The sequence below is a fragment of the Gasterosteus aculeatus genome, chromosome 16 (assembly GCF_964276395.1).
Source record: "Gasterosteus aculeatus chromosome 16, fGasAcu3.hap1.1, whole genome shotgun sequence".
NCBI classification, from domain to species: Eukaryota; Metazoa; Chordata; class Actinopteri; order Perciformes; family Gasterosteidae; genus Gasterosteus; species Gasterosteus aculeatus.
Window position 1 is genome coordinate 2,342,526 of NC_135704.1, and position 15,934 is coordinate 2,358,459.

Below are 15,934 nucleotides of genomic sequence, written 5' to 3' on the forward strand. Positions count from 1 at the left end.
TTCCTATTCAATGCACAATGCACATGACTAATTCAGCTTCTTTTGGTCCTGACTCCTGCCTGCCCGCGGACACCTACTGCCTCTAATATCATCAATATTCCCATTTCTATTGCTGTAAACATTAATGGGCATCAGTAACTTTGTTTCTTCCACGGAGTATTTGTGCTTTCTCGGCTCACAGGTTTCCATGGATCATGGTACTATCTGGACCCTGTTCCTGCGTCCTACCGTGGCCCTGCTGACACCTGCTGCTATCATCATCATCATCATCATTATTATTATAAATATTAATCATATTACTATTACTGCCATCATAAACCGACATTACCCTTTCCTAAAGTCTTTGTACTTTCCCTCCCCACAGGCTTCTGTGGATCAGAAGCCTTCCTAAGGTTTCTTCCCTTTTTTCCCTCTTTGGAAGGGTTGTTCATTCTTTGAGTTTTTCCTGTGCCGATGGTGGGTTTCGGGACAGAGGATGTCGCATGTGTACAGACTGTAAAGCCCTCTGAGGCTAATTTGTCATTTGCGATTTTGGGCTATACAAAATAAAATGAATTGAATATAGAAATAACCTTCTTGCTGATGGTGTCCTTCACTTTTCTATGTCATTGTTGGAAAAACTGCAATAATGTTCTACCTTAGTACAACAGAGAGTCTGTGCTCTTTCACATAGAGGCACATCGTGTTCTGAATCTTGGCGCATGACCTGTGTGTCAACTCTTTCTCCTGTTTGCAAACGTTTACTATCCTGGTTTTGATGATTTTACACCGGTGTTGTGTATTCATTCATCAACAGTCATAAAAACAAAGTATTACAGTGTACTTCATAACCAGTAAAAAAGTTCCTCATGGTAATTTAAATAATAACAAAGTAAAATCATAACGGTACCTGTAGAGCTGCCGGTGTGTTGAGCCTTCTTCCGCACTTAGGAAATAACTGAAAAACACACCAGATGCTTCTGGAGGATTCATATTGAACAGTATCACATGTCACATATTGTATTGGGTTGATATCGCATGGCAAAATTCATCCTTACAGTGAGTTTGCACTCTCATCATAGGCCAGAATTTGAGAGACCTCCCAGCTTCCTGAGGTCAGGTGGCGCAGGTTGACCTCCTGGCCTTCAGACTGAGAAGCACAAGAAAAAATAGCGTTATAGTAAGTATTGCACTGAACTGGTCTTTACACCGGCTTCCTGTCAGTCAAAGATGTAAGATTATATCTGATATTCTGCTATATTATGAACCAAATAGATGTGTCAGGTTGTCTGGGGGAGGAAGGAAGGGGTCTATTGCTTTATTGTGTAATGTGTTTTATGTCAAGCGATTTGAATTGCTTTGTTGCAGAACCGTGCCGTATAAATAAACGTACCTTGCATTGCTATTCAATTCAAACATGTTGTTCAACTTATTAACTTGAGAAACTGAAAACGTCTTGCACAGAAACCAGTGCCCCCGGTGCATCTACCGTACTCCCCTTAATTTATTCAACTGAATGTACTCTGAATTCTCAGGTGTTTTGGGAAATCTAGTCAGAAAAAAAATAGTTTAAAGTTATGAGACTTGGAAATGGAAGCACTTGAGGAGTGTGAATCATTTGAATGGCCTTAAGACACATTAGGAGGTGTGCAATAGTTAGACCCCAAGTGAATATACACAATAGATTCAACTGACTATTTCTTGTACTGTATTCAAATGTCAAAGTTTTACCTGGTTAGAGATCATGGTGATATGGTTGAATGCCCCGCGACCGCCGTGTCTTAAGGGCATCGTGATGAAGAATGTTGTGTAATCCTTGGCAAACACCGGCTCTTCATTCTGGGAAAACAGACACCCTGCATTAGTTCATAGTAGTGGTTCAAACCAGGTGCCTACAACAAGAACAAAGTGAAGTTAATTGCATTGACTTTATTGGGGAAGAGCCTCTGAGACTCCTCTTTTATCTGACCTCAACTGTTAAATAATGCATTGATCTGAGGCCTTTACTCAAAGACAACTCATGAATCAGTTCAATACAATGTACGTTGCACAACATCATTGGAGTGCCCCAAGAAAAAGTATGGTGGTGATGACGGAAAGCCCTGTGGACCACGTCCACGCCTTACATACAATTGATTGGCTTATAAATGGAGATGGACCAACACACTCACCTGACGATCGAGCCACTTTTCTGATGTCGCCACATGTTTCTGAGTTGGAAAAATGTAGTCAGAACATTACGCTTTTTAAAATAAAGTGTAAAAGACTAGAGAATCCTCACCAATAACGTTCCTACCTTGGTGCAGTCACTTGTTGTGACGTCGCACAAGGAAAGTATTGACATGTTTTGAGCTCGAGTCACCCAACGCACACTTAACTTGTCCTGAGCCACCCATTTCACCATGGTGATGTAGTACTCACTAAGCAAAGACATACAGATAGAAATGGTGAGTGGTTTATTAAAACCATTTCCAGTTGACAACGTGTACCGTACCTCTTTTTAAAACTGTCCGGAGGTCTCAGCTCAGTTGTGAGGGAGCTGCCGTCCAGAGTGACGACGTAGAGTCTGACGGTGGGATTCATTTGTCCCATCTGTAGTTTAAAAAGAACAAATGTGTAATTGCCTTCACACGCCTAACACAATTGGATAATATACATGATGCACACCGCGTAAGTATGCACATAAATCCTGCAATTCTTTAACAGAGAATATGATGAGGATATTTAAGAAGAGGGAAACAAACGGCGTTGTTGTATGCTGCACCGGCCCTGTGGCAAGGAAGCTTAAACCTCGCTCACAAATGATGCTCATTAGTCTACATCATAAGGGAAATCTAGGATGACACATTCATGCCTCCTTATCTGTACTGTTTATTATTCTTGTCTTCTCCAACAGTTACATTTCTACCCAATCTGGTTTGGGCACTATTTAGCAAATTGACGCAACATGACGCCCAAACCGAGTTGGTAGACATAACTTCTTCAACAGCAGCATGTTAGAATGTTGTTGTTTGTATTTAGAGCAACGCTGTGTTTTGTCTTTGTATACCAGCTGGGATTTCAACGTTGATTTCTGGTTGAAATTCAATCTGAGCGTGTGGCTACAACATCAACATGTCACAAAATACCAGTTTCTGTTAAAATGCTGATGGCCAGATGTAGGTTGAAAGAGAGATGATAGGTACTTGTAATGCTCCAAAGTCCTCTTACAGAGGTCGGTGAGATGGGTCTACACCAAAGCGTGATCTGAACGCTTTTACTCTTTGATTTCATAAATATGGAAATCTAAACGGTATACTGCCAACAGCAGAGGACATTCTGTCTGCATATTATTGGTAAATACAAGTGTGTTTTTTGGAGCAATTGAACTACTAATTAGTATTGGGTTTTAGATTTGCATTATTAATTTACTGGGACGTTTGCTGAAATTGATTGGCTTGATTGGTGAGGGTTATAGCCCAACAGTTATAAGGTAAATCTTTAAATTCAGAGACATTGTACTTTTAAATAACAATGCCATGGGTACTTTTACTTTGTATTGGCTTGTATTGTATCCCCCGGTGGTTAGTTTCACTTAGATAAAAGGAAGCAAAAGGTAATTTAGTCTCCTTGATTTAATCCCACGATGTCATAACGCTGACCCCACTCAAGGTTTCAAGTGAAAGATTCATAGTGTGCGTGTGTGTGTGCTTGTGTGTGCACACACACAATGTTCACCCTGCGTTGGGAAGGTGAATATCAAGTTTAATTGGATGTCTTCCTATCCTATTACGCCCTCCTCCCACCAGTCCTCCACAACTTGTCTGAAAGGCATTTGATACGCTGAAGGTGGTTTAATACAATCGGGGTTGCAGGTCATAGTGGTCTCGTCTTTAAGGGGTGCTCCGCAGTATAAAGCATCCGTCGCCAACCGTTTTGATTTGGAGCAATACAAAGAAAAGTCACAGCTTTAAAACAATAGTGAATTTTCCACAAGTTGCTGTGTAGGAGAATCATTATTTGTAGACAAAACTCCAATCGGCATGGAAAGCTAATTTTCAAAATAACTATGCAACTAATAATTATTATTGTTGTGCACACATATAACAACAGTGTTTTTGTATCTTGATTCAAATTAAGTGAACGCGACGCGTTCTAGCTTCAATACACTGTATTATAAAATGTTCTTAGGGTTGGACGCGTTAACGTGTTATGAATGCTTGAACGTAGCAATCCATGCTACCTTGCTACCTCGCTGTTGCTCAGAGAGTACCTGTTATATTGTTCTGATAACGTTCCTTCAAAATAAAAGCATGCAATACCCTAGATATTAATGCATTATTTCATTTAGCCAATAATGAAATTAATCACTGTTAATAACAAAAAATCTAATCACCAAAATATGTTTTCTGTTAATAGACTCTAAATCCACTTGAATATTTTGATTTAAATATAAATGTATGTGGTAAGTCTGTAAATATAGTGTTGGGATTAGCAAACAGAACACAGGATATTGGATTCTGTGAAAAGAAGTTAGAAATGTAAAAATCTAGTTTGAAAAGTTCAGTAATTTATTAGAAATATGGTCATGCCATTTGGTAATTAACTTTTATCAAGGTTGGTTTAAGGACCGGGGGCAACAGTTAGGCCGAGGGCCGTAGTTTGACCACTAGAGGTTGTAGTGCTGCCCTCTGCACTAATTCAACAACCAAAGTCAGAGCAGCGATGTTATAACCCACTTGAATTGTGTTAATTTAAATGCCGGCTGTGAATTAGATTTGAATTTTTTGGAGTTTTACCTTTGGATACGGGTACTCCTTCCCCCTCGGGTAGAGGGAGCCTGTGAGCCGGGGCAGGAGCATGTTGGGAACCAGGGAGTCGTTGATGCTCAGGTAGGCCAGTCTGGAGCTGTCAGGTGACCACCAGTGGGCCACCTGTGTGTGCAACACCTCCTCTGGAACGGCCGGAGAAGACAAGTTGACCATCTGAGCCGGTAGAGGGGCTCAGTACAGTACATTTCGACAGCTCTCCATTGGCATTAGTGTATACCAGAGTTTATGTATTTAGTCTCCTTGTGGAGCTTTATTCCTTTTCTCAAGATTGCATTCTCAGTTAGGTCTTAAGATTGTGGCACATTGTTTGTTTTCTCGATCAATATTCCAACAGCCGACTTCAGTTCTTTAGAGGTCAGGCAGCATCAAAACCGTCTCAGATCAACATGTGTGAGAGTCCTTAGTTAACATTTGGCGTCAATAGCTCCAGGCTATCAAACCTCTGCACTGTTTGTAGCTTAATTAAGTCTTGAGAGAAACTTTGATTGGGTTGTATTCTCATTCTTTGCTGGTTCGTGCCGTCACTGCCAAACGCTGTGCACACACACGTCCATAAATCATCATTGGTTTATGGACGTATTCTGTCCAGAGCTCCGGATTCTGTAGCATGTGAATTCTCCCACACAGTGCTCTCTCTCTCTTACCCTCATACAGCCAGTCTGCGATGCCGTTGAAGATTCCCCCCTCCTGTCCAGAAGACGTGAGCCTCCACGAGCTGCTCTGAACATCTGCTTGGTAGTAAATGTTGTTTTCAAATATATATATCTGCAGAACAAAGATAACTATATATATTTAGAATGTAAAAACACAAACCGCAATGAGTATTGCATTATAGTGTAGATAACGGTGTATGCAGACACGTCTCATCTCACTTTGACGCGTCTTCAATGACTCCCTGCTGCCATTGAGTGAGTGTTGGTGGAGTCAGTGTAAACTCACCAGCCGCTGGCCCTGAATGCCCCACGAGGCAAACTGGAGGACCGAATCCGACACCTCCGGAGGGTTCAGCTCCTGCACCTCTCTGGTGAAAGGACGGATCAAAGAGGTTGATGCCAATGATGTGTTTCATCTTAAATGATTAAAAACATGAACTGAATTTAACACTATTTTCTTTTGATCTCTTAAAACATGCAAGTCCAAATAAAATGTAATTCATTTGACTGCACCTTTTTATGTCAGTGGTTTATTACCATGAAATGAAAAGGAAGTGATATTTAAATGCGAGCTGTGTGTTGTTACGCTGTAAGTCTCTGTTTGCTCACCTTGTATACAGGTTGTAGATCAGGTACGAGGCCAAGAAAGAGTGCTGGAAGATCTAAAAGACAATCACAAAAAAAACATTTTTACTATTCTAATGATAGTAGCTTTGTTCTTTCCCTAATGGGAGGCAGTACTTAAGATAATGACAACTAATAAAGTAGATCACTCATGTGTGTTGTCTTTAAATTCTATTCAAAATAATAGAAAAAACGCAAAACGTCCAGAGAGAATCAGCTTTTCCTCAGCAATAATTTGTACTGTAGGATGATGCTCTTGGTATTTAATTGGATAGTTGTAACAATAACACAGCACGGATTATGATTTCAGAGAAAGCGAGAGTGAAGGGGGAGCAATGCGTTACTGTGCTCAGCTGTTAAAGTGACATGATATGAATGATGACGAGTCAAATTGGGCCTGCAGAACATTCATTGAAAGATTCAGACTTAAAGCTACAAGCATGTCTTCTCCGTATATATAAACATTTCAAATGCATATTTCAAATCTACCAGCATACATTTATTACAAACTGTCAAGACATTGAATAAGAGCTAAATAAAAGATTTGTTTGTTATTTGTTTAAAGTAAATCATTTCACACTAGATGGTTCTATTGCAATGGCCTGTATATTCACATACGTATTACTTGTTAGATTCCTTTTCATATACATACACAACCATCTTATACCATCAGTTGCTCTTCCCTGTGTGTGCGATGAATTGACCAGAGAATATCCCCAACTTCGTGTTAGAATGCCGTGGTTCATTTTCCCTGACGTAAACTAGAATCCGCCTTGGGCATCCACCACCTGGCCTTCACAATTTGGACTTCTTCCTTTTCGCGGCACACTAACAAAAAGACTCCTCCCAGAAAGCAAAAGGATATTTATATTTTGTCAATTGACTGCTCTTCTTCCTCAAGAAACCCAACATCCACATCACTGAGCAAACGGCCCTGGTGAGGGACTTCTCCCTGAGGACGTCTCCCTGAGGACGTCTCCCTGAGGACGTCTCCCTGAGGACGTCTCCCTGAGGCTGTCAGCGGCGGGTGTGACACGCAGGACGGCAGCGATGTGTTTCCCTGTGTGCGCCTCCCGTAAACAGTTGCCATTATCACCACATGGCTGGCGCTTGCCTCATTTGGATTGAGATACCGCAGGCCGACGCGTTGTTGGTTGAGTCCTCGCGCTGCTCACATTGTCTGTTGTTAAGACAACGCTGAGAGTCGGTTATGGAAACACAAAGCTTGGCATTGTTGGAAGGCTGAGATTGTGAAAAGGAGTTTATGGCTGAAATGTGGAGGGAGTGCATGGGCATTGGTTTTGGATGTCAGATTGCAGTGCACTGACATTTGGAACCAGCTCATTAAATGCAGACAGAAGAGCAGTGTGTTGTTTTCGCCAGAAGTGGAAGGCCTTTTTACACAGAAGATGTGATATCAGGAAGGTAAGACTTCTCCTTTCGGAATTATTTATTTTGTTAAAGAGATGATGTAAAGTCTGTAAAGTCTAGCCGATGCAGAAGCACCTTGAAGCTGCATTCTCTCTAATGGCCAGCAGGGGGTCGCTGTTATTGAATTCTACAATAAATGACCCTACTTCTCACCCTTTTTCATTCACAATCTTCCTCTTTGGTGTTCTGTGGTGGGAGGGGGGAGGGGAGGGGGGGGGGGGAGTTGTCTTTGTGCTGTAAAACACACAATGACTGTTTTTGTTTGTGAGTTGATTTGGTGACCAAAGAGTTTCCCCCCCAGGTTTGATAGGATTACCCAACCCGACCTATTTCTCTTCCCCACTTTATAAGCTTTAATGAGAGAATGAATAATTGAATTCAGTGTGTTGCTTAAAGGATATACAGGCAGCGACAGCAGCTTATACTTTTATTTTGTAATGTATTTGATTCTACCGTATTCCATTCGTCTTGGGTGCATTCACACCTGGGCTTAGATTTACCCGCCTGTGATCCGATCATCCATAATGCACGTTGATGCCCGGTCTGAACGGAGTCCCTTCCACCTTGGCTTTCATACATCCGTCCCAGAACGCCCCGAAAGATCATCTGCTTCCTGACATCAACCCTTAACATCCTGCAGTAAGCTCCTCATTTCACTAAGCGTTTAAGCTAATGAAGTCAAAGATCAACACCACTCTGATTTGTCCAAGAGTGCTTTATGGACCAGCAGTGGACACAGATGCATCACAATGCAGATCCGTCTGTAGGTGGTTCTCATGCGTATTGTGACACCCTTCATTTCTGTTCACTCTCAACTCTCCTCAATGCTTTTGCAGGTGATGAAGGATACGGGTCTTCAGATACAATAACTACATTAACGTGCATTAAAACATCACCAACAAAGGACGCTCTTGTGATGTTCTCCAGCAGTACAGTGTAGCGGAGAGCCTGGCTTGATTATGATGAATTCATAAGACAACAGGAGACAGTGGTGCAGCAGCAGGCCATTACTCTCCATAGATTTAGGCTGTCACTACGATGATGAACACACCTGCTCCGTCCATCTCAGGAGGAGACGCCACCTTAAAAGCCTCTACCGTCTCCATCCCATCGAGCACACCCAGCTCATTATCCAGCCCGCTCTGTTCGCTGACACAAGATCATTCCTGCAGCCAATCGAATTGCACGTACACGAAAGAGCAGGGCGGGTGGACGTGGGGGGGCAAGCAATTTCACCAGTATTAGACACAGGGACCTGTTTCGGGAGCGATAAATGACACGTGCAGTTTCTGCAGCAGAACAAAGTCACAGCTGCTGCTTTCTTTTCTAACAAAAAACAAGATGTGAAGAAAAAGGCTTGTGGAGTACAGTTTAACCATGTGACCAACATTGAACTCTAATCACAAAAATGTTCCTTTTCCACCTCAGTGTATTATGCACGTGTTTCTACAAGTCTGCAGTCAGCATAAAACATTAGTCCTACAGAGGAGGCAGATGGAAGGTGATCCCTGGATTGGTACAATGATCTAGATGCAGAGGGAAGCAAATCAATGTGAAAATGAGCCATTGACTAGAAAGTTTCCATGTAATGTTGATTTTTAACTCTGATGATCCCCTCAGTATGTTAATGCATACCTCTGCATATTGAGGATTACCATGGAATGTACTGCACTTCTTTAACGTTTCATAAGTCGTCATCATCATAAGTAACTGCAAGTAAACTAATATTTCTTTATTCTCTACAGATATTGGTGGCCTTGAAATCTGGAGAGACTTAATTAGATCTAAATAAATCAATGCACTTCTCGTCCCGGTGTGTTGTGTTTTGTTTGGTATTAGCATTGTGATCAGCATTTACCTGCCCTCTCGTGTCCTGTGTCAATGTAACTTCCCGTTTCATTTGTCATTCACGTTCCCTCGTCTCCTCAGGTACTTTACTTCCTGCTTTTGTTTAGTTTATGAAACTATGATCATCACGCCGAGCTGCCCCTGATCAGCACCTTATCACAGGCATCGTATGCATTCCTTTACCTTAGAGACGAATCGTATCGACACGTTTCTCTGTAATCACAAATCCCTCTGATCTTTTTAAATACATCTTCTCTCCCTTACAACTGCCCTCTCCACACTGCAATGTTAATGAGTTCCCCAGGATTGTGTACACAGCCCGTTTCTATCTTTAGCCACACACCTCCGAGTCCAGAGTCCCTTATCGCTCCTGCATGATTGCGTCACGTATCTCAGCTCTAGAAGAAGAACAAAGGACACAAACAGCTACCGATGAATGGTGGTGTGGTGGTTAGCAGCAAAAAGGTCCTGGGTTCCATTCCATCTGGGGGCCTTTCTGTGTAAGGTCTGCATGTTCTCCCTATGTGTGTGTGGCTACTCCGGCTTCCACCCACAATCCAAAGAAATGCTCTGGGGATTGACTTCATTGGTGAATCTAAATGGCCCGTAGGTGTGTGGATGGGAGGGTTGTTTGTCTCTGCGTCAGCCCTGCGATTGACTGGCGACCAATCCAAGCGGCAGCCCGGCTCTTGCCTGATGTTGGCTGTGATTGACCGTGTATGAAGGGTGAGTGGCTCTGAAGATGAGAAACTGACAGCCGCAGTGCTGCAGTAAACAATGTAGGTATCATGGAAACAGGAAAGGAACAGGAAGATTTGAAGTATGCATAAGCGTTGACAGTCCTGGGACAGGCAGCGGGCTTTTTCTTATGGCAAGATCTTCCACGGTATTGTGCAGACAGATCCAGATCCGTCACCCAGATTGATTTTAGAAAGTTTGAATAGCCACAAAAAGCTTTTCAGTCCTGCTAAAATCAGATTCCAAAGTGTGGAGGTGCTGAGCAGAATCCATGCAGCTTCTAACAGAGCGCAGTGGAGGAGAATGACATTCAGAGGACAGACGCAGGAAAAGTCTGCTCTCACTTCCCCAGCTTCGCCCTAGCATCCCAAATCACATCCACCCTCATGCACCACCTCTGTACCGCACAGATGCACAGAGAGGGGAGCTGCTGTTGAAATTCATATAATCTGCTATTATACATATAATGTAGGTACAAATGGATATCTTCGAGGATTTTTCATTTGCAATATTACAATTTTCCATCCTGGACAATGTGCTAATAAGAGTAATAAGAGGTCTGCAATGAAGCCATATCCATGTTTCTTGTTCATTGCTGATATTGCAAATTAAATTAATTTATTAGCTGAAATAGCACAAATTCAAATTAAGAAGAATTAAAACGAATCTGGAAGGAACTACTGTCCGTTTTATTAAATTATCAAGATGGGAATAGTTTTGCTGTTCAAATCTTGACCCCCCCCCCAATTTCTCAAGAACATAAAGTTTCTAAAACTCTTAAATACTGTTTGATTGAGTCCTACTTGCCACGTCGGGCCCTGGTGGCGCTGCCGGCTCTGCCTCATCCTTGGTATTGGGTTCCTGATTCCCGGCCATCCTGGGAAGCCTAACGTGCTGTGCTGCTCCGACCTGTTCCTCACCGACAAGCTAAATATACCTTGCCTTGCATGAGTATTCACCCCCCTTTGACTTTTTACTGAGATTCAATTTCAGGCACTGGATTTATTCCAACAACTATTGCGATTCAACAAACTACAGATGCAGATTTCCTGGGAGGAAAAAGCCCCCACTGCCTGCGGCTCCACCTCCCGTCGGCCCCTCAGAGCTGAAACACACAACTTCCAGATATTAACGAGTTTGATGTTCCAAGGCCAAATACCTGTATGTCTAATGATGAAACAATGTTGAATATCCTGATCAACAATAAAAAGAAATGACCACTAACCACTTCAATTTGTGTTTTATAACTTTAGTTATGTCCAATAAATATGGAGAACTGGATCATTTAATATGTATGTGTGTGTGTGTGTGTGTGTGTGTGTGTGTGTGTGTGTGTGTGTGAAATAACAGCTTGGTAAGGCCTCCGTAGCAGCCCTTGGATTAAGATTTAATTGGTTATTATCAAAGGAAAATCCTTATTTTCCCCAAATTGGCATGCCAAAATGATGCTTCCGTTAAAGGCTTTTATACTAATGGTGCCTCATGGCTGACTGCCAACTTTCTTTTATTCCAATTCATGGGTTTATAAGTCCTAATTAAATTAGTAAAAATTCTTGCATATCTTTATTTATTAAATCTGCTTCAAGCAACAACACTACTTATTAGTAACACGATTGTAGGTGTAGGGCAAAGCAGTTTATTCCCGTTAGTAAATTATGAAATGTGTTTTACCGTTTGTATGAATAATGGCTTAATAAGTATCTGGAATATTCCGAAGCAAGTTGTTTTCCAGCCAGGAAACAGTGAACTAATTCAATGTGAGATGTGTGGTCTATGACGCAGTATTATCTATCCAAATATTGTCTCTATGGAAACAGCTTAATGTAAATGACCTTCTGATTTTTTTAAAGAGGCTGTTTACAATTCAACAGATTCTACAGATGAAAAAATGTACTAATTGTACTTGAGGAAGAGCACCAGATGTAGGATGTTTCTCCACGGCAGTCCATTCCACTTAATGTTGATTACGTATGTGTGCCCAGCACTGGAAATATGCTAACAGCTGTTGGATGACTCCAATGGCATAAATACGTACTTTATTGCCACCAGCAGGTTAACATTTGTAGTTTGGAGTGAAATGTCTTAATACCTTTAAACGGATTGTCCTGAAATGTAGGCTGATTAGTAATAACTGCCCTGACTTTCATCTACTGCTGCCATTAAGTCAAAAAATACATTTTTAAATACGTTTTCAAACTGCTGACACCTGTTTTTCTTTTACATGCACTGTAGCTAACCTTATTCTCAGCATTTAACACTTAGTAAAGACTTGTTTCAAACCCTGAGAGCTCAAAATAACTTGATGGTGTGATTGTAACGGCCTCTTAATATAACGTTATTGGACGTGGGGCAGAAACATTACATTAAATTAACATCTAGGTGTTTAGAAGAAGCTATGCCGTGAATACGTGTGTGAGGGGCCATCCTGTGCGTTGGTAGCAGGAGGTGTTGTGAAGCATCAGTCAGAGGGATCCATTTGCAGCGTGATTCATTAATCAGACCAGTCAAACAGGCAATGGTCAGGACCGGCAGATACAGTGGTGGAGACAAGGCTAACTGCTGGTAAAATACCAGGCAGCACGCAGGGAGAAAAACAAAAACGGGGAAGGTCAAACCAACCAGGCAGTCACAGGGATAAACGCTCAGAAAGGTTCACAATAGCAAAACGAGTCTTCGCTCAGTGTTGGGTGAGTGTGGCTTAAATGAGTGTTTGAGCATGAAGTGCAGGTGTGCGTAATCAGTCCAGGGAGACGCATGATGGGAAATGTAGTGAAATGTCAATTTTCAGGCGAAGGTGCTCGCTGATGGCTGGAGAGGGAGGTTACGGAGTCTGTGTTTGTGACAGGAGGTTATTCATTTTCATGGAGGTTTTTCAACTTTAAAATATACACACCAGGCAAAGGTCTCGAAAATATATAATGTATCTAATTATATAGTCGTAATGCAGTTGATCAAATTGACCAGTTCACCAGATGAGAGCGTGAGCAGACCTGCAGCTCTGCAGCTGAGTTTGTTGTTGCAGAAGAACTGACACAGCGCTCCATTGGGTTCCTCAAAGCAGTACAGCCAAAGCACGGACTGGTGGGTCTATTACGCTCTTTGTTGTGTCCCTGCAGTCCAACAACACAAATATATGATATAGTCTTTTATACAGCCGGTTTATGACTACATAAATAAACAATTGAAAGTATTTGGTGTTATATCTACACATTTCTTTGTTTGTTGGCTATGAACAAACCTAAATAAGACACTTAGTAAATAAGTATATAAATATATCTATATAAAGAGCTTGCACTCTATTATGCACTTCCTTGGGTCTGCAGCAATTACTCTGCCCTTCCGTTATGGTTAGATAGCAGAAGCAATTTACCAGTTTCTATTGTATATTGAGAAATTGTCTCCTCACCGAAATGCTGCCTCATACTATTCATTGCGGCTATTTGAATTATATCTTCTCGGAGTAACATAGATAAAATATAAATATTCCACCTCGGTACCAGAATCTGCTCACAATAAAAATGCTGAAAAGGTGAAATGGAAAGTTCAGTCGAGCACCACAGAGAGCTGATCGTCCTGATTATTGTATCCGAGCACATTCCCTCGACACACACAAACAATCCTCTATGCAACACTCTGTAAACACCGTGTTAAATGTGAAGCCAACCTGCAGGGGCGAGACCACAAAGCTCCATGTTTGTTTTGTGCTGTAGCCATTTTAGAAGAATACATGCTGAAGCGAATGGGGGCTCAGAGTACTGATCCTCAGTGACGCCACTACTGACGTGTTTTGTTTTTTTTTTAATTTTTTTTTACCAACCAGAGAATCCAAAGGGATAAACATTCACTTTAATTCATCTACTTTCCTGGATCACTGAGGCACACATCTAACTTGTTTTGGCTGATGACAATGGGGAAACAATTATTCTGATTTAACAATATTTGTACTGTGGCCATAAATCAGTTCCCTAATTCCCTGAACTGCCAATCCTGTTTTAGCAAACATGACTTGGGACACGCGTATGCATGTTTATGCATATTTACCTCCCAAAAAGTCGTGCTCAGTATTGTGCAATCACAGCAAAATGTGTATTTTGGGCTTATACTGCTGTAGTAAATCAGCTTGTAGCAGTTATTCTAGTAGTAGAGTTATTACACTTTTTATGATGGGAATGCCATTTTTGGAACAGAGGCCAAAATTGGCGTCAGGGACTAAAAGATTAAGACCTTCAGCTTCTGAGCTTTTGAAGCAGTAGCTCCTGAACTTTGGAATGCTTTATCTCTACGCCTCGGAGATCCTGTCAGCGTATTCAGTCGCAGCCAGTGGTGTAGTCTGTATTTTTGTAGTGAGTATACTGGCAGCGTCATACTCGCCTGTCCCAGAGCGAGGGAGGGGGGGAAAGGGACTGGCCGGCTGACGCGGGGGGTGACGCATCTCCGTCAGTAAGCGAGGATCTGCCTTTTGACTGCCTTCATACGGGGTGCATTTATGAATGATAGTTAGGTTGTTACGTATCATCGCGTTTGTGTAAGTGAGTATACAGAAATCCTTGACTTTTCGTAGTGGGTACACGCCGTATACCTGCGCATCACGTAGACTACACCACTGGTCACAGCTCAAAATGTACCTCTACACTGGGGTTACTGTAAAACCCATTCCTCCTTTTAAACTTTGTTTTACATTGTGTATTTTATTGATATCCCCTTTTGGTCACACTGTGTTTTTCTGTTTACTATGCAGAATTATTTCCTTGTGAAGCACTTTGTGATCCTGTTCTGTGGAAAGCATTGTATAAATAAAGTTTATATACTTACTTAAATAATGAAGGGAGTGAGTGGGGAAGACAGGTGAGTGTGATTGAGCTTGAGCTGCTGTGAACGTTAAGCTGGGGCACTGAATGAACTGATTAGGTGAGTGAGAGGTGGAAATGGGTGGAAGCGACAGAGCTGGCAAATGGAGCTGCCAAGGTACATTTCTCAATCGGTCAGAAACAAAAATGTAATGTTTACTATGGTGTATACGATGGTGGAGCATGGAGTAGAGAGGGAGCGCGGTTCGAACCCTGGCTGCTCCATGTTCCATGTCGAAGTGTCCCTGAGTAAGACACCCAACCCCTAATTGCTCCCCAGGCAAAATTTAAAAAATGCATGGTTTAAAAATGCAATGTAAGTCGCTTTGGATAAAAGCGTCAGCTAAATGACATATAATGTAATGTATATAAAAGCAATGTTATGGTTCTACCATCAAGCCCTGTATACGCTGATGGTGCTACTTCTTAGTTCTATTATATTTCTCACTATTTATACCGACTAATATCATGAAATGTCCAAAAAGAAACTTGTTTTTTCTCTAACTTTCCCCATTCGCCCACTTAACATTTGCTTCTGCGCCTGTTGGCAGAATTAAGTTCCTCTATAACCACCTCAAATTACAATATGTTTACCGTTCATGGCAAAGAACTTTCTACAGCAGGCTCATTAAGTTAAAGGCTAACTTCCATACTCACAGGCTGCAATGTAATCCTATACTTGCAATTTAGCACAGCCAATTTATGCCCTCTAATTTACTAACTGTCATTATAAGTGTGTAAGAGTGTCGCTCAAGAAAAGTCTTGCTCGGAAAAGACAATGAGTTTTTTGTGTTGGAGAACTGAGAGTTGCTTTGCGTTATGTTGCCACAGCTGAATATTCATGGTGATTTTGACCATGTTGACAAGTTACTGGAATTACATGGCCGTGGGTATTTGAGGCGAATGATCAAGTGCTACTACAAGCTGAAGGAGAGAGAGCAAGAAGAGAAAGCAGCTGCTGCAAGGCCACGAAGCTTCGAGAGACTGACGTAGTTACTATGTG

The 15,934-nt window shown here is 41.7% G+C and overlaps 1 protein-coding gene across 1 annotated transcript in view; it reads right to left on the reverse strand.

The window, feature by feature from the left end:
* The window catches only part of LOC120833893 (inactive dipeptidyl peptidase 10), a 95,897-nt gene that overhangs the window by 13,473 nt on the left and 66,490 nt on the right, over nt 1-15,934 (reverse strand). Inside the window, exons 6-15 of the mRNA XM_078091307.1 lie at nt 6,053-6,105; nt 5,730-5,811; nt 5,435-5,555; nt 4,758-4,912; nt 2,474-2,571; nt 2,276-2,399; nt 2,151-2,189; nt 1,711-1,818; nt 1,038-1,129; nt 890-937 (exon numbers count right to left, since the gene is read on the reverse strand). Coding sequence (XP_077947433.1) covers nt 890-937; nt 1,038-1,129; nt 1,711-1,818; nt 2,151-2,189; nt 2,276-2,399; nt 2,474-2,571; nt 4,758-4,912; nt 5,435-5,555; nt 5,730-5,811; nt 6,053-6,105 — 920 coding nt within the window. The remainder of the gene's footprint in view (nt 1-889; nt 938-1,037; nt 1,130-1,710; nt 1,819-2,150; nt 2,190-2,275; nt 2,400-2,473; nt 2,572-4,757; nt 4,913-5,434; nt 5,556-5,729; nt 5,812-6,052; nt 6,106-15,934) is intronic.